A 27,988-nucleotide genomic window follows, 5' to 3' on the forward strand; every position below is an offset into this window, starting at 1 on the left:
GTCTAACCCCTCATCTAATATTAAGTCCTGGACGAGAGGAGCCTTATTCACAACAGACCTGGCATTCAGCAGCAGCAACCTGAGACCAGGGCCCTGATCATCTCTGCCACCAGGTTCTTGGGGTGAGCCTGAAGGGCCGGAACAAGGAATCGCTGTAATGTAGCGAGTCCTTCTTCCCCGGTAATGGCTAGCCCTAGAGCTCCTGTCATATCTGCCCCTCCCAGTCATAACCGATATGCTCCGACCCTCTCCCCCCCGTAGACCCCCCCTCCCATGCTCCCCATTCTTCCCGGCAGGCCACACACACCCTTCACTCTGGGGCGAGTCCGGGCTCCCATCCACTTCTGCTTCTGCACTCAGTGGAGGGGGCCCCAGGTCGCACCCCCAGACCTATCATGTTCACTCAACAAACATTCAAGGAAGGTCAAGCAGACCTTCCTTCTATGTTCATAAAAGCTTTTTGCATTAAATGTTACAACACCATGTAAGAAGATAGATGACAAATGAAAATGTATAAATATAGTATTGTCAGATGAAAACAGCATTCTTAAATTACAGCACCACTTTTTAGGTACTAATGCTAATTCCTACATATTGGCACAAACAACCTTCTTGCAAAGTTCTTACATTTTTAATTCTTACAAGTTAATACTCTATCTCATAAATGAATTCTAAATGTGCAGGGTGGTCATTGCTATAGTTCAGAGAAGAATGAATGCATAGTCATGGGTGATTATTTTCTTAGAATGTACTTTCTTACCTTTGCATGTTTTTACCTCAGCATCAGAGATGGGTTGCTGCCGGTTTGGCCTGGTTTGGCTGAACTGGCAGTGGCGGCGGCGGGACGCTCCACCCACCGCTCGCGAGCATGAACGAACTGGTAGTAAGCCAGTTAGTAACCCACCACTGCTCAGCATACTGTAGTCACTCTGTTTTTATATATGTTGCTATAATTAGGTAATGTCTATAACAATTTTAAATTTAACTTAAAATAAAATGCACAATGTGGGATGCTTATTCTATTAAAAAAAGCCTTGCATAACGTAAAGCAGGAAAAATATTTTTTTTAAAAAAAAAACTGAATTCCTTTTTTAAGCTTGCTGATACTGGATAGATAACTCAACCAAACTAACATTTTTCATTCTGTATCAAGTGTCTTCTAATTGCTAGGACATAATACATGTACATATATACATTCTTTGCTTTAAGGGTTTCATAGTGATTGAATTTTGAGGGAAACTGGATTACAACAACATTGTGAACGTGACAACAGATCTAGCATATTTTCCTATATGTGATAGGAATGTTTCTCTAGCACAATTTTTCAAGGCAAGCTATTTTTTATTGTGTTGCAGATGGAATGGGGACAGATTGCAGCTAGGATGGTTTGTCTTGTAGTAGACATATTATTTGAATCATGTTTTCTAATTATTTCAATTCATTTCTCTTAGGTATGGAATTTTAAAACAATTCTTAGGCCTTCTGTGATAGAAATTTGAAAAAAATGGAGTGGAGATCTTCACATAAAATACTGTTTTATTATAAAAGAATGGTGGATGACAAAAGGATCTGTCACACATCTTCAGCTTTGTGCACTTTTAAAGGCAGCTCAATACAGCAGAGCCCAACAGATGATAGAATGACTGTAGAAATAATCATTAAAAGAGTCCCAATTTCACGGAGCCATTTCTGCATAGCTTGATTAATTCCTTTTCTAGAAGTTCAATTGTTTCTTTTTTTATCTGAAAAAAAATATTTATCAGCATTACAATTAATGCACTTTTTTTTTTACAAATTTAAGCATACAGAGCTAAAAACTTAGTTCTCCCATTTTAATATTTGCATAATAGCTCCTATAAATATTTAGATATGAAGTACTAAGCATTAGTTAGCATGAATAATAGATCAAACCTGAAGCTAATCATTTACTAATTAACTATTCTAAGCCAGTAGCTTAACTATACCATTATTTAAATTTCTCTGTAAAAATTCTTGAACTTGTTTGAAAAGAAAATTTAATATACTTGTTTGAAGTTTTAGAAAATATTTTCTAATTCTAACAGGGTGAGTAACAATTATGTATTATCATGAAAGAATTTCTAGTGGAGTTACTGCTATACTTTGCTGCTCATTAAAAAGAATTTGGTGACAAAATAAGAAAGTGTCACCTGGGCCAGCTAAATGCTCTGTCCCAGGTTGTGTTTGTGAACTTGTTAGGTCTTGTCCCAGTGACAGGAGACAGAGTCTTGACGGGAAAAGATGGGTAAGTGAGGGCCTGGGTGGGGAAGATCCTTTGAAGTGATGTATCTTGGGAGGAATTCCTACCACTGAAGAGGCAAGTCTGTATCTGAGTGTCCTCTTGGATTTATGGCTCCTAACAGAACAGAAAGGTGGTGGGATTCAAAAAAAATTACTACCAGTTCTATGGGCATGGCTTGGTGGGCATGGCGTGGCTTGGTGGGTGTGGCAGGGAAAGATACTGTAAAATCTCCATTCCCACTCCACTCCAGGGGAAGGTTACTGCAAAATCCCCATTTCCTCCAGATCAGCTGGGACTCGGGAGGCAGAGAATAGATGGGGGGGGGAGGGCAGACAGAGGTGGTAACTACTCAAAGTTTCCGCTACCGGTTCTCCAGCACTGGTCAGAACCTGCTGAATACCACCTCTGCAGCAATCTAATATGCCATTTGCAGCCCTACTTTTATGCAAGAACCTTTGTACTACAACTCATGCCTTTATCATTACTTCCTTAGATTACTATGATATGTGCCACAGCTGGCTTCATTTAAAGACCACTTGGAAGCTTTACTTGGTCTAATATGCAGCAGTTCAGGTACCTAGTGGTGTTCACTAATGGAAGCCCATTACTTGTGTGCCATGGACCCTGCATTGACTTTCTATAAGAGTCTGGGTACAATTTCAAGTATTGGTTTTACCTATAGAGTGTTCTTTATAACTTAGCATCAGTTTACATTCAGAATTAGCCCAACTGCTTTGAGGAATCTCAAATTTGGAAGAGCTCAGAGGTACTGCTTTTCTGAAGAATTCCAATCCTCTGAAATAGCCTCCCATTAAAGTTTCAACCTTGACAAAGGCTGTTTTGGAATTTGAGGAATGACACCTGGTTTTGGATTTTTTTTTAGATCGTTAGGATTTTATTACTTTTATTTTGCTGTGGATGGTTTCCATATTCCATAAACCTGATGAGTTCTGTGAGATTGCAGTAAAGAATAAATGTAATAAATAAAGTCAGTGTAACTTTTTAAAAATGAAAAAAGGAAAAGCCACAGTTATTGCTATAAAGACATATCTCTGCAGACACCAGCATCTTTTAAATAGATGTTTTATTAATTGCAGGAGCTAATACGTAAATTTCACATTTGAAAAAAGGCCACCAGGGGGCATATTCTCTCTTTAGTTTTTGACATTTTTAGACCCTACTAGATAATTACCAATATTATAGGAAAAGAGTTTTATACATGTTTGTATATAAATGAGGGATTTTTCAATTTATTCTTTATATTACTGTTCTTTAAAAATAATTAAATTTATGAAATTGTATTCATTAATTGCAATAATAATAATGTAACCTTTTTAGTTATCCTGCATGGAAACTTTATATTCAGATGTCTTGCTTTATCAGTGAAGTTTATTTCATAAGTACAAGATTAGTTAGTGTAAGTTTTAAAGATTTTTTAAAACTCACTCTTTAGATAGAAGTTAGGATTTGAAAATCAGAAATCCTTTTCAGAAAATCAGCCAAAATTTTTCTAAATTATTTGTAGATCTCTTTTATGATCAGCTATGATCTACAATCTGTACAATTTCAGGAATAAGGAACTAAAGTATCACTATTCTTGATGAGTTCAGATCAGATTGTTCTTATATAGGCTTTCCCTCAAAATCTGGCCCCTTACTTTTAATATCCTAGAGATCTTGTACAGACTTAATTTTTTTTGTAAATCACTTGTGGCTTGAGATCCTTATGTTGCAACACTATATTTATTTTGACTTTTTAAAAAAAAATTAACTTTTTTATTAGTTAGATTTAATTTAAATTATGGTAATTTGATTGATTCAAGACAAAAACTTGCTACCTGCCAGAAGTTGTGAGAAGTGGGTTTGGTGCAAATGTTGATGACGATAAGTCAATTTGATTATCAGTCAATGAACAACTGGCTGCAACTTTTGTTATGTAGGCTATAAATGATAAATATAGGTTTGTGTTTCTATTATATATGAAATGGGCTTATAATCTGTAACATAAATTATAAACAAAGCAAATTTTTAGTTTGGAATGTATAAAATCCTACCTCCCTTCTCTTAAAAATCTATAGCAGGGGTGTCAAACTTGCAGCCCGCAAGCCAGATGCGTCACACGCTGGCCACTCCCACACCCAGTTTAGTGAAGGGGGGAAAAGTCACAATGTGTCATGTGACAATGCCGTGATGATGCAAGTTTGACAGCCCTGTCTAGAGTGTAAACTATAAAATGTCACTATCAGTACCCAACAAGCAACATATACAGAGACAAAAGTTTGTACCTCTGGGATGTCAATTAATCTTCTTAATTTCTGATCCCTATGGTTCCAGTCCAAGATAAAATATTTCAAGGAAGTCAGCTTAAGGCCTTCTGGAGGAGAAAGGAAAAGATGGCTCTTGAGTATAGAACATCTGCATGCCAAAAAGATTCTTAGAGTTGTTTTGTTGCTGTTCAATTCCAAGGCAGGTAGCTTTTGCACATTTAGCCCTGTCCATCTCAGCTGTTTAAAGCAAAGATCCTGTTCAGCTTCTGAGTATGAAATCTTCCCATTTTGACACAAAAGGAGGAAAAGCCAGGACTTTTAGCCTTACGGAAGGCTAAAAAGGTGGAGGCCTGCAAAATTTTAGTGGGAGGAGTCTTCCATAGGACAGGGGTTAAGACAGAAAAACCGTGCTTCCAATCAGAAGACAATATTTGAGGGAAGGGACCAGGTAGATGTCCTGGTCCCACAGGTAGCCTGGCCATTCGTTATACAGGGCTTTAAAGGTGATGTCCAGCATCTTGAATAGTATCTGGAAAGAAATTGGCACTCAGTGTAGCTTACGCAACAGAAACGTTAAATCAATAAACCTAGGGGTTCCATTACTGTATGCTCTGCTATATTCTGCGCCAGTTAAAGTTTCTGGATGGTCTTCTAGAATGGCATTAAGTGATACAATTGCGCACACAAAAGAGACAGTGTCATGACACTGCTTTAATGAATTTACTTAACACGTTCTGTGCAGCAGCTTCTATACCCATTTTATTTCAGTAATTCTTAAGTTTTTGAAAAATTTTCCTATGATTGGAATAGTTGAAAAATAATTACCGTATTTATCGGCGTATAACACGCACCGGCGTATAACACGCATTCCCCATTTTAACACAAAAATTTGAGTAAAAATTTTTTTCATTAAAAATAAATGACTTGGAAGCTCGGAACTTAATGTTGGATTAAAATTTATAACATTAGAACATGAATTATAACATTAACTCCTCTTAAAAGGCAAATATGAAATGAAAAAACACCTCTTTGAGCAAAAAAACTTAATCAGAATCACTGCTTTTTGGAAAACCAAAAAGTTTTCGGAGGGTCCTGAGGAGCAGCCTTTAAAACAGCAGCGCGGGCGGCTGCGGACTCACAGCTGATTGGGAGAATGCCGGCGCGTACACTTGGGACCAGAGAGCAGGCGGGCGGGAAGGTAAGCACCCGCAATGATGGAGAAAAAATACAGGCAGCGGGCGGCTCTCTGGCCGCTGCGAGCCGCTGCTGCTAGGATGGGGTTAAATCAGGCAGCGGGCGGCTCTCCAGCCGCCGCTTGTTCAATGATGGGGTTAAAGCGAACAGCAGGTGGCTGGAGAGCTGCCGCCACTGCTGCAAGGTAGGGGTTATATCAGGCAGGGTAGCTGGAGAGCCGCCGACGCTGCCATGAAATGGATGCTGCACTTCTATGAGTATCATGGGCGCCGGTGAATCAGCTGGAGCAGGCAGTTTGGGACCCGGCGTATAACACGCAGTATCGGCGTATAACACGCAGGCAGGGTTTAAGCTTGCAATTTTAGTTTTAAAACTGCGTGTTATACGCCGATAAATACGGTATATTTCATTTTCACATAACCAAGTTATGCTGTAACTTTCTACCTTGTTGTATTAGTGCTTTTATCCTTCCAGGTGTCCCAACTCCCACATGAATAACATCTTTTTCCAGCATTTGTATTTGTTCTTGTATCTATTTCAAGAAAGCAGAAGTGGGAAAAGGTAGATCAGGAGACAAGAATCGTAATTATAACCATTTATTCTTTTCTTTAAAAGGCTCAAAGGTGTACTACATGACAATTCTATATAGAAATTCAACATGGTTACATGGAAAAACAATACAGCAAAGCTCAAAATCTATAATTGAGCCAGATCTACTTTATGGGATGGCCCAATGGCTTAGTAGTTGCTGATTTTTCATGTCTGAACGCAACTTGTTTCTCAGTTTCCCTGCTCCAAAGATCTTACACTATGCAGAATGTTGTACATACGTTGTCTTTTTTCAAATGTATGCTTCCTTGGCAAATGAAATATTATGTATTTTTTTAGAGCTTAGATGTTCTATGCCATTCATCAAGCAATTATGGTAATGCGTGCACTCCTTAAAAAAAGAAATAGGAGGGAAGGAAGGAAGGAAGGAAGGAAGACTATATACATATTGTCAGGTTCCGGTTTGGAAAACAAGGAATAAACAAACCAACACGTAATTTGTACATTGTATTGTTCTTCTTGACATACTGGCACGTTCTAACCATCACCCAGTGAAACACCAGAGAGAATGGAATTCAGAGCTACTGCTGAGTACTCCCTTCCACCATTTAAGTGTTACCGTGGCTCCTCCCTATCCCCTTGGCACGCCCCCAACAGCTCCTGCAGGCTTAATTGGAATGTAGACTTGTTCCATGCACAGATGCTGAGATCAGCTCTGTTTGCATTCTCCGAATCCAAACAACAGTTCAAGCTACCAGCTGGGAGTTAGGTGTCTGCCGCGACGGTAGAATAATCCCCTCCTGCGTGCAGGTACTCGGTCTCCCGTCAGGGCTCCCCCGAGTGAATGGCAGGCCGGACCGCCTGGCGTGGGGGGCTGACATATATTCTTGCACAAAATATATTTCTATTTAGATAAAATGATAGTACTTTCCTTTGACTGTATTTACCTTTAAATGTTTTGCAAATAATTTCATAACTCTCCCATCTCCTTTGAACGTTGCCATTGATCTAAGAAAGAACATACTGTTAATAAAAGAAAATTGAAAACATAAAAATGATGGAATTTTTGCACTAAAATTAGAACACCAAATTTATCCAAAAGAAAATGAAAACAGAAAAATATATATAATTCCATTCTGTAACTTGAGTGTCATACTTATGGGGGTTTTTTTCAGCCAGGAGGAAAAACGAATATTTTTGTTCTGGATGCAAGAAGGTTGAGGTTCAGATCCTGAATTCATTCAAGTGGGAACTAAACCAAGACATCTTGCAGCTTTCAAGCTTTTCACACAGCCTACTGATAGCTAATGTCACCTGACTTGATTAAGATGCAATTAACTAGGATGCATTTATTATTTCATCCCATGAATTAATACTTTGCATATACAAATCATATTTTATTTTAAAAAAATAGGCTGGGACTACACCAGTATGTTTCCCAAGTATTGTGAGACCAGGATTTAGAGAATGACCCCATCCTATTACCAATAGTGATTGAGAAAACTTGATACCCTAATTGTCCCTTTAGTTTGGTGGTTTTGGGTAAACCCTTAGAAAGGATTCTCCCCAATGGCAAACAATACCTGATGAGCTCCAGACACCGGAGAGCAGAGCTGCAAATTACCAGCATCACCACTGATGACTTCTCTGTGTGGTTTTTATGGAGCTTTGCCCATTTAGGACAGACTGAAACATGAAAAACAAAGATTCAATTAATGCAGTAATGTGACATATTAGAAAATAGTGAGGTAGTCTGCTAATGGAGCACAGCCTGTGTCTACACAAAGTAACTAATGTCCTAAATAAAAGAATCACATAACAGCTTCTTTATTTTAAAAGTAGATATACAGGGTGCACCAAAAGCCAGAAACCATAAGCCAATCACAATGTTTTATTAACTTTATTAACGTTACTGTACTTAGGAATGTTCAAATATCTTGTATCAATCAAGTAAGGAAATATTTAGAAGAAATTGGTCACACATTTGAACATTTAATGTTATTTATATAACATGTTTATAAGGCCTGCCTGACTTTTGATATATTCTGTAATATCAAATGAAAGCGCATCCTAAATAATAGCTTACCTTACTCTTGAACACATAAAAGAAAAAAAGGAAAATACTAGTGAATTAAACAAGAAAACAACTAGCAAAGTTAAGTATACATATTAATAGATAAGTTAAATAAAGATAGATGATAAATAGAAGATAATATTCTATAATATATTATAGAATATTCTATACTATGCAATACAATCCCAACTATTCGAATTCCCGTGGTTTACATTAAAAAGTGGCCAATGTGTAATCATGCAAGAAAAAAAGACACAAATATTGTTAGGGTAGAACATAACATGAAGCCCACAGAGCAAAGCTATAACATTGTCACAAAATTTCTAGAAAATACAAACTCTTGCTTAATCCTGCTAATACCTTGGCTATAATCAGATTGTTCATTGCATAAACTATTGCCAAATAATGCCAACTTTCTTAAGAGTAATTTCACCAGGCTATTTGACATTAATATAACTGTCTAAAATTCTGTAAGCAGTTTACATTTTTTGTCACTGGGATGTGCCAAAAGAAGATAAAATACCCACGATACAAATTAAGTCAAACATATAATGTATAATAGCTTCCAACTGAAGACCTCTACAAATGTATTTGGATAAATCTGCTATTTAAATATGCAATAACTATTGTTAGGAATCTTTATTCTATTCTAACTTAGAGACATGAAATATAAAAATTGGAAGGAGTCTTAGAGAACATGTAGTCCCAGCCTGCAGTCCCAGCCTGCAGTCTTAAAGAGACATATCTTTCACAGGTAGTTCTCAACTTACAAGTGCAATTGAGCCTGGTATCTAGATTGTTAAGTGAAGCAGTCATTAAATAAGATATCATGTGACTACCCGTGTGACTGCTTTGCTCAATTACTGCAATCCTGGCACTCCTGGATATGGTCATAAGTGATCATATAGGCCATTAAGTGAATAGAGTAAGGACTGCGAGGTGACTCAGGGGAATGAAGATACAATGCTCAGGAGTTGAAAATTCTCCCTGCCAAAATCCAAGCATTTTCAGAGATGTGCAGATGACCTGTCCTGGGCCTCCTAGGCTGTGATGGCGAACCTATGGCACGTGTGCCCAAAGTGGCACATGAAGCCATGTCTCTTGGCATGCACAGCCTTGCCTTTTTCTCTTCCGGGTGTGCATGCACATGTGACAATCAGCTGTCCTTCACATTCACAGCGGGCGTGCATGTGTGCTAGAACCAGGAAGTTCGGCTTTTCCGAAGCGTGGCGACATTTCCCCATGAACTTTTCAGCACTTTGTGCCAAAAAGGTTCGCCATCACTGTTCTAGGGCATCTCTCATCCACCTGGAGAACTCCATAGTGACTACTGTATCACACTGCCTCTTTGCTTTCTGCTTAGATTTTGGCATCCTCTTGTCTGATTGAGAATCAGGGACTCGTTGATTGAATTCAGCTCCCCTTCCATGCATGGAAGGCACCTGAATTCTTTCAGTGGGGTGGAGAAACAGAGCTGAAATTGTTAGCATGTGGGCTGTTCCTCCCCCTCGCTGAAAGAATTCAACTCACCTCCATGTATGGAAGGGAACTTTTGCGGAGTGCAGAAATGGAGCTCAAACCATCAGGATAAAAGTTCCATTTCTGCACCCTGCAGGAAGAGAAGATGTCGTCTCTCCTCTGCATGTGGAAGGTTGCAGAAATAGTACTCAAAATTATCAGGGACTTAGCTCTGTTTCTCCAGCCAACTGAAGCCATAATAGATAATTATTGTTGCTTATTTGCTGTAACTAAAAACTTGGATGACATTTTCAGGCTTCCTCATTGACATTCTGAGGAGCTGACAGAGAAAATTGCAAATGGGAAGCACATGATTGTGGGCACTTAACAGATTACCAAGCACCCAGATCGTGATCACATGACTATAAGAGAGTGCCAGCACCATGGTTTACAACAGCCATAAGTGTTCTATGGTCTTGGAAAGGTTTCATAAAGCACGTTTCCAATATGTCGTAAACTTCAGACTAGCTATTTTCTAAAATGATACTCGCAATATAATCAACCTATGCCCCAAGCATTATTTAGTCAATAATGTTGCTAAAATGGCATCTCACTAACTTAATCAGTCTCAAAGATTTACCTCCAATATCATATAAACCAAATAGGTTTATATTATTATATTATTTATTCTGCAAAAAAGAAGAATGGACAAGAATTTGAAGGCATGATGTGGCTGAGAGTTACATAAGTCCCAAAGATCATCCATTTTATCTTAAGAGCTTCTGTCTTGGACTCATCAGATTAAATGGAGACTGTTAAGTAAGGTAGTATTTTTTTCTTTTCATTGTTGTTTTTATCATAATATTTACTATAAGCTCTCATGGATAATATTTGTTAGTATAACTGAAAATAAAGCAACAACAATGAAACTTGAAATGTGTTTCAAAATTAAACATATTTAAGTCCATTTTTCAATTAAGCTTTAACAGAGGGATTATTAAAATTGTTCTCTCTATTTGGTTTTTGATGCTCAGCATTCAATTATATCCAATCTACATTATAAATATAGCATATGAAACTAGAAGCTACATTGTTCAATATGACAGAATAATACTTTATACTATAAAGTAAGCATTTTCTGAAAAAGCATAATATAAGCACACAATTAACATACATGTATATATTATCTCAAATTATTTTAAGCCTTTTAAGAAAAGAATGACATAGAATGACTTCTGACTAAATTATTACTTACTTTCTTTCAGGTAGGAAGAAAAGCTGTGGGTGAGGTCATTGGCAGGGAGGAAACAGGAATCTGAAACCATAATAGACAACTATTGTTGCTTAATGCTACAGCTAAGACCTTGGATTAAATTTTCAGGAAGCTGCATTGTTGTAAGCCAGGCAAAATGCTCTTTCAGAAAGCAGAATTTTGCAAGCATCCAAAATTAATAACAAAAAGCTTTATAGTGGATTAACCAAATGATGGGAACAATATCGAACCCAATTTAAATTCTTTTCAAAGTTATCTCTCCATTATCCTTAAAGATATTTTTTTACTGAAATGGATGTATTTGTGATGAGATACTTTGTAGCTTTCTCATTTAAAACCAGGGTTAACCATTATGACAAAATAGAATGTGCAAACTGTTAAGTCACTAGCCCAACCCAGAACACCAAATCCAAGGTGGATTTCAGACTATCATCAGCCCACAGCAACAATATTGCTATCTTGCTTCTCTTAATGGGATTTCTTTAGTGATTAAAAACAGTCCAAATACAAAAACCCACACATACATAGGATAAATATAAATAAAAGATGTAAACTTCCTTCTCCAATATCCATGAACAGGGCAGGGAAACTATATAATAAAACTTTACATGGAATCATTCTTAAATATTTCCAACAGCTTGTTATGTAATTTTGAGAATTATTTAGTGATACCAAAACTTTTTCTCATTTTCAATCAGGCAGTTCTGTGATTTATAAAGTATTTTGTTAAGTAAATAAAACAGGTATTCACATAGTGTTCTTCATCTACATTCCAGGACAATTTATTTAAAAACAGAATAAAAGTATAAATCCATGACATATATAGCAAGTCAGCATGGATAATAATAATGAATTATGCAAATATAAGGAAATCACAATCTTCTACTATAACTCTCTTGATATTCATATCTTTTTTTCATTTAACAGCCAGATTTAACATTCTCCCTTCAGCACTCCTTCAGGTCAGGTATAAAAGAACACCAATAGCAGAACGGATATGTATATGTGGTAAAGGAGAAGTGGAAGATATCTCACGTGTTTTATTGTACTGTGAGTTATACAGAGTTTATAGGTCAGCATATATTCTCCCCTTACTAGAGAGATTGCCAGGGAGGGCATACAATTTTTATGTAGGCTTTCTCCTCTAGGACTCAAACCCGTCTACAACGCATGCAGTGGCAAAATTCTGTGTTGCTGCAATGTCCACAAGAAAAAAATGTGGTTACAGACTTATAGCTGTCAACTTATACCAATTTTTTGGAGATATCTCTAAGAAATTTTGGAACATTATATTTATTCACATACTTATCGGCTTTTCACCCACATAAATTAGGGAGTGACCCAACAGTTTGAGAACATGTATTTTTTTAACAGAGATGTTATTATCCACCATTAATGTCAGCACTATTTTTTTTAATATATTGGAAAATATGATGTCTATTGTTGATCTATGACTGTAATAAAGATATATTCTATTCTATTCTTTCTTCATATAGAAATACCAGTGAATCTTTCTTTCATTGATTATTACCATAAAATAATATCTTATTCAAAGATTTCTCACACTATAGGGTACTAAAAAAATGCTAATAGAAATCAGGTATTGATTCTGTATAGCAATATAATAAGGCAATTGATTACAGGACACTGATTAAGACATTAAGACATTGTGTTACAGTGCATTAAGGTGCAAAACGATGGCACAAGTTAGCTGCATATCTTCTAGTTACAAAATAATTCTACTTTGCTTTGCTAATTTAAATTTTATCCTATGCCTCAGTTAAGTGATTCTAAAACTTTGATCAATTAAATCAATTAGATCAATTAAAAATATCTGAGTTATCAATTAAAAAGCCCTTGTTTATATTTATATAGAAGTTTTTTTTTAATTTGAAGTCCCGGCTGCAAGGCATATAATAGTGAAAGTTTGTAGTATGAGTACGACTGCTTGTCTCCCTAAGAATCCTATATAAGTGACCGGTACAATTTTATGGTTATGCTGATGATAAATGTTCTGTCAAAACCACATGGACATCATATCTCCATGTCCATATGGAGTTATTAGTTCACACAAACATCACATCTGAAACTGAAAAGTCTGGGAGTTATCAGCGGTATGTTTATTTGTTTTTGTCAAACAATACTCAGAAATCATACACAAATAATACTTCATAAAAAAAACAGATATTGTTACAAACTGTTTTTAAAAAAAATAATATCCTGAGTAGTACTGCACTGATACTCTCCTTATTACCTGGCAGTTTCAATTCTTCTAGTTCAATCACAGAACGTTTAGCTCCAAAATGTTCATTGAGCATTTTTTGTACATCTGCTGGGACACCTGGCTTTGGTACAGTTTCTGTGAGAAGATCAGAAATTTTCTTCTAAAAAAGGAAGGGAAAAAAATAGGCATAATCCATATGGTGTGGAGCTAATAAATACATTGCAATTTTTTTTCATTTGCTCTAAACTAGTCAATTATAGCCATTTATATCCTAATACATGAACAATGTTATAGCTTACAACAACAAAAATAGATTCACTCTTGACAAAATAACATGAATGACCTAATAAAAAACGAAACATAAACAATGCATATCTTCATGAATAGCCTGAAGAATGTGCAGCTTTCCCCTTTTCTTTCATTTACACAAATAAATGTTTTCTGAACTGCTTACCATGTTTCTGTTACCAGCCTTCCCGATTCTGCCATTATGCAGATGTGGGAAAGTGCCTACTGGGAAAAATAATTATTTCCAGAAACCATAGTGGGAACTCCTTAAGAGTGTCAGGTGCTTCACAGCTGCAAAGTGCCTAGAGAAAAGCAGCTTTTAAAATTTTGTTAATGTAGACTTATAATAAAGTAGAAGTAGATTGACTGGTCTGTTTTCTGTATTATATATCTGGGAAGGTTGACATCAATTTTGCAAGTTGGAAAATACAAAACGCCCCTTGTATCCTTTATGACCCGAGAAGTCCCTTCTGAGCTTCTTTCTCCAGCTATTATATCCACTCTTACCTGATGGTTCTCTAGGCAGCATCTCTTCACCCCTTTTCTCAAATCTTTCTCATATACCATGGATCGCTACTATCACTTGTGCGTCAATGAGAATGTTTAGGGACTGCTTCACAGATAACAGGATTGAGACTCTTGTTGGTTCTAGAAGTTGGATCTTCTAGAAGAGTTGGGATTATTGTTTCTGCACGGCTCTCCCTGCATCAGCTGCTGGATTCTCCCTGCATCAGCTGCTGGATTCTATTCCCAGGCTGAAGTTGTTGGTCTTTGGGGACTATAACCTGCCACCTACTGATGTTAAATCTGAAGTGGTTCTGGAATCCATTGTATTCATGGCAACCATGGACTTTTTCAAAATAATAGACGACCCAATGTATACCTGGTGTATGTGTGTGTCACACATTAGATATGGTTTTTGCCTCAGGGCAGTTATAGCGCAATCTAGCATTGGAGACATTACCATCAGTCCATTACCATGGAGAGATCAGTCTTGAGTTGTCCTCTGGCTCACCTAGATCATACAGGGACATACAGCAACATACAGGGAGCCATGGTCTGTTAGAGTGGCCTTCCTAGACAACTAATGAACCCTACTGAATTCCATAGGGCATGTGGATTTTGCCTGAAGTTCTGTCTAGTTAAAGCTTTGATTGCAGCCTGAATAGGGAAGTGACTGAGGCATTGAGCACCACTGAAGAAAGACAAAGTCTGAATCTGACCAAACATTAGACATATTAGGGCCTACCTCATAACGATAAGGGTGACAAAATATATTTGGATGGGCAACACTTATTTGCCCTAAATGACTATTCTATGCTTTTTAATATTTACTCTTCTTAAATTACCAGGAGGAGGAAGATTTGTTGGGATATATTCACTTCCTTGAGTTATTTGTAAAAATAATCAAGGTGAATATAAATAAATAATTGCAAGGCAAAATATTCCTACAATATTGTCTCTGCTTCCCATCATGCTTTTGGTCAAATGAAGCTTTGATATATCACTTTTTAGCAAGGGGATGAGGTGCACATTAGATTTCCATCCATTGAGTCATGTTATGGTCAGTAGTGCAACCAATTTCCAAGTATGCAAATTAGGAAGTCTAATCTAGAGACCTCATTTTAAACCAACACAATGTTGTCTGTATCCTACCACCTGGGAATACATGTAGTGATAAATATATCAGCCATCCTTGAGATGCTTTTTACTAAGAATGGCAAAATATGACTAATAGAAAAATAAAATATTTGTTTTTATATTAGATACACAAATTTACATATAGATTACATTCTAAATTCAGTTACATTTAGAATAGGATTTTTGGATAGAGTATTTTAGATTAGATTACAATTGTATTTTTCCTTGAACTGGAGGAAGAATGAAAAATGACAGAAAAAATATAAATGATATTGAGACAAGTTAATATATCATTTATTATTTTAAACAATCATTATTATGAAATAAAAAAATCTGTATAATTTTAAATATTCATTCAAAATGTTAATGAGGAATTACCTTTCTTTTTCTCTTTGGCTTCATTTCAATTTCTTTTTCATCCTTAGATTTCGCTTTCTCAACATTGAGGAAGCATTCTGTAGCCTGGAAGAAAGAAAAAATGAAAATTATGAGCTGGCACTTGGAAGAACTTTAAAATACAAATATGGCTTGTACATGGCAGCCAAGACTTTACAGGAAATGAGAATTTTTGAAATCTTGTTATTTTTCTATTAAGATCAACAGAACAGCAGAAACTATTCCATTATAATATAAATGAAAAAAGGGAACCAGGCAGATAAAAAAATTGGACAAAAACATATATTTTATGACTGAATAAAATCAGTTAAGAGGAAGTTTTAAATATTACACTTAAAAAATCTGAAAGGGATATTTTAATGGCATAAAGGTCTTAATTTTTTGTTGATCTTGATCTCTATCCTAAAAAAGAGATGGTTTTAATATGGATCTTGAATTTAGCCTACTGTCTTGCCTATTGTATAACTTAACCGTAATGCAAAGTTGATATTTGTATTATAATGGCATAATTATTTCCCAAATATTAGAGCTCATAATAAGGTAGATCTCTTTTCTGCATTTATCAATGGTCATTTGAGCAAGATGGTCAGATAATCTTTTATGCACTGAAAAAGTATTGAAAGTGAACTGGGAGTTCGCAGGTCTTGTCCTTCCTTCAAATATACTTTGCAAAGATACGGTCCATGTTCATGTATTCAACAAGAATGAGACGCGACTATACGCCTGGACATTTTCCATATGGAAACAGATACTTAGTTGAATGATGCATAAATATTGAAGAGTCCTTGCTCCATGTTTGGCAGAGGTAATGGGTTACTTGCTGCATTGGTCTTCTTATGTAACTCTAACATACCCCTTGAATCTTAAACTGAGATATTCAGGCATTTCAATAGTATACTTTTCATTCAGAGAACAATGACTTGATTAAATGTTTTTTATTGTGCACTAGATTGCCTTCTATTAGTGAAAATAAAATCAACCAACCTTTTTTCTTTTCCTTGAAGAAACAAGAGTTGAACTTGAAGTCTGCTGAACTGTTTCACTTGTATTAGCACATTCTTCCTCATTATCTGAAAGGGCTAAAGATAAAAGCATATTTCAAAATGGGTTCAACATTCTATTGTTCTCTTATCAAACTTTGAGTTCATTAAACTTGGCAACTTGATTAGGTAATTATTAATATGGAAGAAAAACAGACTACTAAGACTGTTAAAAGACAGCACTTTTAACAAATTTTATTGAAGTATTCTCTGAATAAATAAAAATGGAAATGTTTACAAGTGAAGAAAAACTTTTGAAAAATAAGCCAATAATGCTTGACACAATACTTAATTGTTTCAAGATTCACTGAATGTTGACCACAAAGGAATGGGAACAGATAGAGAAAAAAACGAAAGGATATGGGAGATGGACCACAATCATGTGATCACAAGATGCTATAACCACGTGGGCCAGTTTCTAAGTGCCTAAAATGCAGTCACGTAGCCTGGGGTTGGTGTAGCAGTTAACAATGGTGTAGTTTGCAGGCCATAAAGCACCTTTTTCTAAGGCTGTCTTAACTCCGTCCAGTGTTAAACAATTGAACATAAGTTGAGGACTACCTGTAAAAAGAACTGCAAAATATTTACAAAATATAAGTCATAAATAAAAAGAAAGGTTGTGTTTATATTTTTTTAAAACTATTCTCTTTTTTTTCAATTGCCCAGATAGAGACATTTGTTTTAAATCACCTTGGAAACAATACATTATGCCAGCTGTCTTCTTTGCTGACTTGCTTATATTCTTTAGTAAAAGTAAAGGTTCCCCTCGCACATATGTGCTAGTGTTCCCGACTCTAGGGGGCAGTGCTCATCTCCATTTCAAAGCCGAAGAGCCAGCTTTGTCCGAAAACGTCTCCATGGTCATGTGGCCGGCGTGACTAAATGCCAAAGGCTCTTGAGACACTGTTACCTTCCCAATAAAGGTGGTCCCTATTTTTCTACTTGCATTTTTTAATATGCTTTCCAATTGCTAGGTTGGCAGAAGCTGGAACAAATAACAGGAGATCACTCTGTTATGCGGCACTAGGGATTTGAACTGCTGACCTTTCTGATCAACAAGCTCAGCATCTTAGCCACTGAGCCACCATGTCCCCTTTTATATTCAGTGCACTATTGCAAATAATAAAATTAATCCTAATTCATTAGATTCTAATATCCTACAGATTTTCAATAGATTGCAGTATTCTTTCCCAAGCACTGAAAGACATTTGCACTGCTCTGTTCATATGCTGAGTCAACTACTAACCAAAATAGCTACTGCATACTGTAACCGAGGAAACATCCATAGCTTGTAGCTTGCCAAGAAAATCTAACTGCTAACTTTAACATGTCTTCATAGATCCTGACTTGGCAGGACCAGAAAATGGAAAGGGACACACATCCAAAGCCAAATAATAAATAGTCTCCCCTCCTATATACACTTGTACATACTTGCTCAAGAACCCTGAAAGGAGATGAATAACTTTTATGACAGAATTTTAAGAACAATGCACCACCTGTCAATTGCTTATCTTCCCACCAGGCAGGAAAGCACATAAATAAGCTCTACTCTTTCATCCTGGAAATGCCACAATTGCTCAGACAAGCAAGAGGTCCCTTAAAGGTAAAGTAAAAGTTTATGCTGTCCAGATGTGACTGACTCCAGAGGCAGTGTTCATCTCTGTTTCTTAGCCAAGGAAGCCAGCATTGTCTGAAGACACTTCCATGGTCATGTGGCCAGAATAACTATACACCAAGTGCACAGATTGCTGATACCTTCCCACTGAAGTGGTATCTATTTTTCTAGTCACATTTTAACGCTTTCAAACTGAAAAACTGGCAGGAACTGTGGCAGGTAATGGGAGCTCACCCCATCACATGACGCATAGATCTCAAACCCAAGCTATAAGCTTTCAGGTTGACAAGCTCAGGGTGTTTAACTATTGAGTCTTAGTAATATGTAAATATCGTTGGTGAAAATGACCACTACTACTGAACCATTACAATACACTTAAGTCTCATTTAAGAACAAATCTCTGGTCTAAATTTCCAATTTTAATTAATTAGTAGGAAATCCCAATTGGTTATAGTGATTTAATAAAACATAGCAGCCTCCAACATTGGCTTTCAATCTAATACTGCATATGTGACACAACAGAGAAATAATACTCAATGAATATGATGAAGTAGCTTGTACTTTGGCAGAAACGAGAATATAACAGACCATTAATATGACTTTTAATAAATTGTAGTTACCTATTGCCCTAGTTACTAGAATTATTGTTCTGCCTGCTTCACCTTGGAATTCAGGATTGCAGGTAGTTTCACAATTTAAACATTGATCAATATGACATCCTGTGCTTGCAAGAAAAGACCTTGGAAACATACATATGCACACACATTTGTTTATAGTAAACACAGTGTACCCTATCTTTTTCAGGACCATAAAATCATCTTATATATCTGAATATGTATAGTACTCTATTCTGAGTTGCCCAACTGATGATTGTAGATTATCAATGATTATCCTTATACCCGAACATTATATACACATCACACACACACCATAAATCTTTATTTACAATGCTAATGCTTCAAAATATATGTTACCTAAGGGTACTACAAAAAAAGTCATTCAATCTTTAATTGATTTACATACACATATATAATTTCAAAACTCATAGATTCATTTCCTTTCTTTCCCATGTTAATTAACAACTTTAAGTATTAGTAAAACTAATACTTAAAAAAAACACCATTCAATCATATATTCTAATGCTATTCTTATACTTTTGCTATTCTGATACTATAAGCAAGAAAATATATCAAAGCCAAAACTGTTTTGAGGTACAAAACCAATTTTGATAAAGAGGCAAAAATTCTAAAATTGAAACAAATTAATAAAGTACTTTTCCAATTTCTATATTGCTGTAAAGTATTTGATTATGGAATTTTAAGTTGTTATTTGTTATTCAAACTAGCTCCCAAAAGATAAATCAGTACAATACACAATCCTGGTGGTACAGTGGTTAAAGTGCCGTTCTCTGTTCACAGCCAGGAGTTCGATCTGATGGGCCTCAAGATTGACTCAGCCTTCCATCCTTCAAAGATTGGTAAAATGAGGGTCCAGATTGTTGGGGACAATGCAAATAATAATGTTTCTACAATATAAACTGCATTGTAAAGTGCTATGGGGTGGTATATAAGCCTAAATTCTATTTTTATTGCCATCTGTAATGTAAGGATTATTCACAGATAACACAACAATGAAACAGATGAGTAATCTTACTAGCATTTTTTGTTTAAAATATTGCAATGTCTCTGCCATTTCTCAATGGAATAATATATCTTTTTCTTAAAGTTGTCATATCCTACCTACCAAATCTTCCTTCTCTTTATTCAACAGCAGATGTTTTGTCTCCTAAATATAATTTGCTTTGCAAGTTCAGTCAAGTTTCTTCTCCATTTTTAATTGCTACAATTCTCAGTTAATTCCAAATGGCATCTCATCAGCTCAGAAATGTTGCAAATTAACATGATTGTTGTTAAAGGAGAACATTTTACAAACAGATGCCAACTACTCTAAATTTAATATTTCCTAGTTACACTAAAAACTGGATGGAAAAATACTCAGGAGCAGCTGAAATTTCAAAGGAGCAGAGACTGATTAAGTCTGTCTACATAGCCTGAATTCCATCTTAAATCTCACATGCACTGCAGACTCTTGGGCTCCCCATGTCAGCAATTTTTCCCCTTTCCAGTCTAGTTCTACTTAATCAGCAGCCTACAGAAAAGTATGGAAGAAGCAGAATGTTTGTTCATTTACTTTGTGTCTTTTTTGTATATTTACAGTTATACTCAATAATTTGGGATTTTTTTCTCTTATTGGACCACCATTGTTACTTATGCTGCATCATTTTCTATTTTAAATAGCAAGCAATTTGCTATTATTAATGCATAGCTTTTTTAAAAAAAATTACTCGGTACTTGATCAGTTAAAGAAATGTTGAGAAACTAAAATTTTAAACTTACCTAAACCAACTTTGTAGTTTCCCCCAGTTTATGTCTGACATATTAAACTACAGTTCCAGAATTCTCGGTTGATATGATTGGTGCTGTGCTTCTGTGGACGTATATTTCCAAAATGTATCCTATACCTGAAACTGAATTCTGGGAACTAATAGTGTAGTTCCAAAACGCATCCCTATTAAGTCAAATCACATTGTTCAAATGATCTTTCTAAAAAATGATGTTCTCCTTTCAAATCCTTTAAACAATGCGGTCATAGTTTCTCAATGAGTCATTTTTTAACAGATAGGGCATTTATTGTCAACAAATGCAGCACAATATTTTATAAACTGTAGTACAAATTTGCTTATTGTTACTATGTAAAATGCCTGGCATACTCCAGTTGGAAAGCTTTTTCTTCTATCCAGGCTTAATAAAGCTACAGAACCAAAAGAGGAGGAAAGCTAAAGACAATAATCCTTCAAGCATCTCTGTACTGGAAACGACACACAGAGATAAAAATGACACAGGATGCAATTGTAACATGGAGAGTGCTCATACCTATATTTACTTGCAGCAAGCAAACGTTTACAGCTTGCATTTTGTTCTATTCCTGCTGCAAAGAATGACAGGAGAAGAGGTCAGCTTTCCAGCAAAGTTGCTTCTCTCAAGTACTTGAAGAGCAAAGCAGAGAAAAGGGTTGGTTTATATTTAGAGTTTCATTTAAATTAGTTCCAGGATTTATGTATCTCTTCCTTAAAGTGCTATCTTAGATCCCTGAATTTAACACTACTGCATCTGTGGCTCAAAATACAAATGGGGAATGAAGCATTTCGTAACAAGCTGCTCTCGAGTATTTGAAATAGGCGTTCTTGGGTGCTCATAAAGGAAAAAAAAACATTAAAGTTTACATCTATAAAGACAAAAGACTCCCTTTTGGCTCACCAGGATTTAAATATGCAGAAAAAGAAATTACCCAGAAGGCTGTCTTCTTAAAAATGGTAAGCTTTTATATTCCTATATGATACCATTGTGATAACCCTATAGAACCATTCTAGATTAACATTCAATGTGAATTCTGTTAATGGAAACTATATAATTATAATTCAAATACAAATTTTAGTTGTTAAAAGAATGTTTAATTTCCATTCTTTTATTAATAAAGATAGACAACCCTAACACGGACCAAACCTGTATGAAGTTTTGAAGGACACAATCTCTGTTTTCAGGTTTCCAGGAACAAATTATTAATAGGAACATTTAGAGTACACTTTCTAAGAAAAAAAGAAAATAAAAGAAAGTAAAAAGAAAATATCTATATAGATAGACAATATGTAATTTTTTAAATAACAGACAAATTTATGGACATCCTCTTCTGGTATGTGCACTTTAATAATCTCAGGGAAAAAATCAAGTCCTTCATTATGTTGCTATATAAATAACTAAATAAATAAATAAGTGTTGAGAGTATTTCTCTTGGAAAGTCAATATTATTAGCCCAGACAGATATTGTTATTGAACAAATTATCAAATACTGCAGTGTTAATTTCCTTTTTGTGTTATTGAATTTATTGATCATAATTTAATCTTATTTTATTTACATGCTTTTATTTTTCTATTGTTTTTAATTATATGTATTCCATTTTTCCTGATATGTTAATATAAAGCAGTTACAAATATTTCAAGAAATATCAAAAACTATCAACTATGTGACATGTGCTATTTTATCTCAAACTTCTTTTCCCCTCTCCAACTTAACTAATGATTTATAAATAATCCCTCTAATTATGATGATACTTATCCTATAACAGCTTATTTCCACTCCTAGTCAAGAGCAAGGGAAACTAGTTATATGATGGGAAGATTGTAAACAAAATCCAATTTAGGAAGCTAAATCCATTTCATACTAGAGTTTAGGTTTAGTCTGTATATATTTCTCTCCAAAATTTCCTATTTAGGGAGACATTAACACATTCTGGTTTGCCTTGATGCTTTTCACTACCTTTGATTTCTAGTTCCCTTATCCCTATCCAGGTTTATGGAATGTGAGCAAGGTAACTATGCAGTGTGTACATGAATAGTAGGGATTGTTCATTGTTCAATTTGCTAATGGGTCATGAGTGAATTTCAGTTGAGTTATCTCTTTCAATTCTAGAAATCCAGGATAATAATATTCATTTGGAAAAGTTAAATTTGTGTAATTAAAGGTAAATGTGTGACTTCTCAATAGATTCTGCTAGCAGGAAGCTGGAAGAGATTCAATGTCTTATGTCTTTTTGAAACCATGCCAAAATATAGCACTGATGGTATTGTAACCCACCTGGTGACAGTGAATTCATAATTTAATAATGCATTATGTAATGACCCACTTCTTTTGAATTGTACTTAACCAAATTTATTTCACTATTATACCTTAACTTCTATTATTGTGAGAAAGAAAATTATTCTTCTATATTTTCTGTGACATAATTTATATGTAGCTACATTATCTGCCTCCTTGCAAAGTCCTGCCATTGAAGGCAAAGCAGACACGTTCAACAGAGAGTTTCCTAAATGGTAGGATTTATTTCTAAGGGGAATGCATATTTATGAATTATTCAGTTAAGTGATAATCAGGTGATTGTGATTCCTACAGGAATAATAATAATAATAATAATAATAATAATAATAATAATAATAATAATAATAATAATAATAATCAGGTGGCAGAGGATTATTACAAGTGAAGCAAACAGTTGAAGAAGAAAAACATGCACTGGCTGATTATTTAAAAGAAAGTCAAGAACATCTATTAATCGAAGTAAAGAACAAAAATCTACTGAAGGCCCAACAGACAAAACAAGAATACAGAAAAGATGTGATAAAATCAAGAATGGAGAGTTGGCAGAACAAAGCACTGCATGGTCAATTTATGGAAAAAATAAAAGATAAAGTGGACAGGGAACAAACTTGGTTATGGTTAAAAACAGGTACATTAAAGAAAGAAACAGAGTCACTAATCCTGGCTGCGCAAGAACAAGCTATCCGCACAAATGCCATTAAGGCCAAAATTGAAAAATCCTCTGATGATGCCAAATGCAGACTTTGCAAAGAAGCTGATGAAACTGTTGATCACATACTCAGCTGCTGTAAAAAAATCGCGCAGACTGATTATAAATTGCGGCACAATTCAGTAGCACAAATGATCCATTGGAATTTGTGCAAAAATTATAATATTAAAACAGCAACAAACTGGTGGGAACATCAGCCTGAAAAAGTCACCGAAAATCAGATGGTCAAGATCTTGTGGGATTTCTGTATACAAACCGACAAAATACTGGCGCATAATACACCAGACATCACACTGGTTGAGAAAAATAAGGTCACAATCATAGACATCGCAATACCAGGTGATAGCAGGGTCGCCGAGAAGGAACATGAAAAAATCGCAAGATACCAGGACTTAAAAATCGAAATTCAACGACTATGGCACAAACCAGCAGTGGTAATTCCAGTGGTAATTGGCACACTGGGTGCTATTCCAAAAGCACTGGAATTACATTTAAAACAGTTAAAAATTGACAAAATCACCATCAGTCAAATGCAAAAAGCCGCACTGCTTGGATCTGCACGCATATTAAGAAAATACGTTACGACGTCCTAGGCCCCTGGGTGGGGCCCGACTAGTAACCAATGCCAAATCCAGCGAAACAACTGGCCGCTGTGATACAATTGTACAACAACAACAACAACAATAATAATAATTATTATTATTATTATAAATATATAATATATTTATTATATTTATATAATAAAGGCATTTGACTCACTGCCACATAGTTGGATCATAAAATGCTTAGAAACAACTGGCATTAGCAATAATATTACATCCTTTACTGAAAAGGCAATGAAACAATGGAGAACTGAGTTGGCAGTAGGGAATGAGAGCTACGGAATGGTTAATATCAAGCGAGGAATTTTTCAGGGTGATTCACTTTCACCTCTTCTCTTCATCATCGCAATGATCCCACTATCAGTAATCTTTAAAAAAATGAAATTAGGCTACCAAATGCCTAAGAAAATTTTGGCCCCTATCATGAAAATGGTTAATGCAGTGTTTTCAACAATTGAACCGGGATCCATCTTGGAAACAAACCAGTTAATGTACAGCGCAGCTGTAATAGTCACTAATGAACTAGGCATTAAAATTAAAGTACCTAGTCACACAACAGAAAAAGCATCAAAGCCAAAGTGGAAAATCCGTTTAGAACAAAAAATCAAAAAATTAAGGGCAGATGCTAGTAACTTAAAGAACATGCATGAGCAACGGCTTAAAAACAACAAAATCATAGATCGGCTAATCAGAAGATATAGATTGGATACAAGAAACATCAATGAAGCTGTAGAGATTGTAAAACAGCAGATAACAGCAACAGCTAGAAAAATTGAAAGATATGAGGCACGAATCATCCAATATAAACAAAATCAGCAATTTCGATCAGACCAACGGCGTTTTTATCAAAGTCTTAATGTGAATGGTGACACCAAAAGTGAAAAACCAGAAAAACAGGCCACAGTTGAATTCTGGAAAGAATTGTGGGAAAATGCAAAGGACTACAACAAGGAAGCAAAGTGGATACATGACTTTGAGAAAAGCATTGGCAACAAACAAATGCAAGTATTAGAAATAACAACTGAGATGGTCAAAAATCGAGTTAAAAAGGTAAAGAATTGGACATCACCTGGAAAGGACCAATTACATGGTTTCTGGCTCAAATATCTGACCAGTTTACATGCAATATTGGCCAGGCAACTGAATGAAATTTTACAAAAGGGCCAAATTGATGAATGGTTGACAACTGGAAAAACATACTTGATTCAGAAAGATGCAACTAAAGGAACAACACCTGAAAACTACAGACCAATAACATGCTTGCCAACAACCTTCAAATTACTCACAGGCATTATTGCAGATAACATGATGGATTATTTGGAAACAAACAACATCTTGCCAGTAGAGCAAAAAGGCAACAAAAGAAGGAGCAGGGGCACAAAAGATCAGCTTCTAATTGATAAAATGATATTAGAAAATTGTAAGAACAGAAAAACGAACTTGAATATGGTCTGGATTGATTACAAAAAGGCATTTGACTCACTGCCACATAGTTGGATCATAAAATGCTTAGAAACAACTGGCATTAGCAAAAATATTACATCCTTTATTGAAAAGGTGATGAAACAATGGGGAACTGAGTTGGCAGTAGGGAATGAGATCTACGGAATGGTTAATATCAAGCGAGGAATTTTCCAGGGTGATTCACTTTCACCTCTTCTCTTCATCATCGCAATGATCCCACTATCAGTAATCTTAAAAAAAATGAAATTAGGCTACCAAACAGCCAAAGAAGCTGAAAAAATTTCGCATTTACTATATATGGATGATTTGAAACTCTATGGAAAGTCAGAAATAGAAATCCAATCATTGACAAACACAGTCCGAGCATTCAGCACCGATATTTCAATGCAGTTTGGCATGGAAAAATGCGCCACTGTATCCATAAAAAGGGACAAAATCACTGCATGTGAGGGAATTGAAATGCCCAATGGCCAATTAATTAAATGCAAAGAAAATGAAGCCTACAAATACTTAGGCATTCTGCAGTTGGATAACATCAAGCATGGAGAAGTAAAAACTATTGTCAGGCGAGAGTACACCAACAGAGTTAGGAAAATTTTGAAATCTAAATTGAATGGTGGAAATACAATCAAGGCCATAAATACCTGGGCAATACCAGTTATAAGATACACAGCTGGTATAGTTAACTGGACACAAGCTGATTTGGACCTTTTGGACCGAAAAACCAGGAAACTAATGACAATGCACTACAGTTTACATCCACGTGGTGATACTGATAGACTATATCTGCCCCGAAAATCAGGTGGCAGAGGATTATTACAAGTGAAGCAAACAGTTGAAGAAGAAAAACATGCACTGGCTGATTATTTAAAAGAAAGTCAAGAACACCTATTAATCGAAGTAAAGAACAAAAATCTACTGAAGGCCCAACAGACGAAACAAGAATACAGAAAAGATGTGATAAAATCAAGAATGGAGAGTTGGCAGAACAAAGCACTGCATGGCCAATTTCTGGAAAAAATAAAAGATAAAGTGGACAGTGAACAAACTTGGTTATGGTTAACAACAGGTACATTAAAGAAAGAAACAGAGTCACTAATCCTGGCTGCGCAAGAACAAGCTATCCGCACAAATGCCATTAAGGCCAAAATCGAAAAATCCTCTGATGATGCCAAATGCAGACTTTGCAAAGAAGCTGATGAAACTGTTGATCACATACTCAGCTGCTGTAAAAAAATCGCGCAGACTGATTATAAATTGCGGCACAATTCAGTAGCACAAATGATCCATTGGAATTTGTGCAAAAATTATAATATTAAAACAGCAACAAACTGGTGGGAACATCAGCCTGAAAAAGTCACCGAAAATCAGATGGTCAAGATCTTGTGGGATTTCCGTATACAAACCGACAAAGTACTGGCGCATAATACACCAGACATCACACTGGTTGAGAAAAATAAGGTCACAATCATAGACATCGCAATACCAGGTGATAGCAGGGTCATCGAGAAGGAACATGAACAAATCGCAAAATACCAGGACTTAAAATCAAAATTCAACGACTATGGCACAAACCAACAGTGGTAATTCCAGTGGTAATTGGCACACTGGGTGCTATTCCAAAAGCACTGGAATTACATTTAAAACAGTTAAAAATTGACAAACTCACCATCAGTCAAATGCAAAAAGCCGCACTGCTTGGATCTGCACGCATATTACGAAAATACGTTACGACGTCCTAGGGCCCTGGATGGGGCCCGACTAGTAACCAATGCCAAATCCGGCGAAACAACTGGCCACTGTGATACAATTGTATAATAATAATAATAACAACAACAACAATAACAACAGACATCGACATCGCAATACCAGGTGATAGCAGGGTCGCCGAGAAGGAACATGAACAAATCGCAAAATACCAGGACTTAAAAATCGAAATTCAACGACTATGGCACAAACCAGCAGTGGTAATTCCAGTGGTAATTGGCACACTGGATGCTATTCCAAAAGCCCTGGAATTACATTTAAAACAGTTAAAAATTGACAAAATCACCATCAGTCAAATGCAAAAAGCCGCACTGCTTGGATCTGCCTGCATATTACGAAAATACATTACAACTGGGTGGGGCCCGACTAGTAACCAATGCCAAATCCAGCGAAACAACTGGCTGCTGTGATACAATTCTGTTGTTGCAAATAATAATAATAAAGACAGGTGAATA

General features: G+C 35.8%; 1 protein-coding gene across 2 annotated transcripts in view; it reads right to left on the bottom strand.

Moving 5' to 3' along the window:
• Positions 1 to 1,518: 1,518 nt before the first annotated feature.
• Positions 1,519 to 27,988, bottom strand: part of CMSS1 (cms1 ribosomal small subunit homolog) — a 150,695-nt gene continuing 124,225 nt past the window's right edge. The window contains exons 1-10 of one of the 2 annotated variants that reach the window (XM_014067052.2): positions 21,212 to 21,254; positions 16,608 to 16,702; positions 15,606 to 15,689; positions 13,329 to 13,458; positions 11,057 to 11,116; positions 7,853 to 7,955; positions 7,217 to 7,277; positions 6,165 to 6,252; positions 4,545 to 4,633; positions 1,519 to 1,742 (exon numbers count right to left, since the gene is read on the bottom strand). In XM_014067052.2, coding sequence (XP_013922527.2) covers positions 1,659 to 1,742; positions 4,545 to 4,633; positions 6,165 to 6,252; positions 7,217 to 7,277; positions 7,853 to 7,955; positions 11,057 to 11,116; positions 13,329 to 13,458; positions 15,606 to 15,689; positions 16,608 to 16,702; positions 21,212 to 21,251 — 834 coding nt within the window. In that variant the 5' untranslated portion in view covers positions 21,252 to 21,254 and the 3' untranslated portion in view covers positions 1,519 to 1,658. Of the gene's footprint in view, positions 1,743 to 4,544; positions 4,634 to 6,164; positions 6,253 to 7,216; positions 7,278 to 7,852; positions 7,956 to 11,056; positions 11,117 to 13,328; positions 13,459 to 15,605; positions 15,690 to 16,607; positions 16,703 to 21,211; positions 21,255 to 27,988 lie in introns of those variants that run through there. The other variant, XM_014067051.2, reaches the window with a different exon arrangement.

The sequence above is a fragment of the Thamnophis sirtalis genome, unplaced genomic scaffold (assembly GCF_051295495.1).
Source record: "Thamnophis sirtalis isolate CommonGarterSnake01/CBP01778 unplaced genomic scaffold, rThaSir2_p1.2 scaffold_8, whole genome shotgun sequence".
Taxonomy (NCBI): domain Eukaryota; kingdom Metazoa; phylum Chordata; class Lepidosauria; order Squamata; family Natricidae; genus Thamnophis; species Thamnophis sirtalis.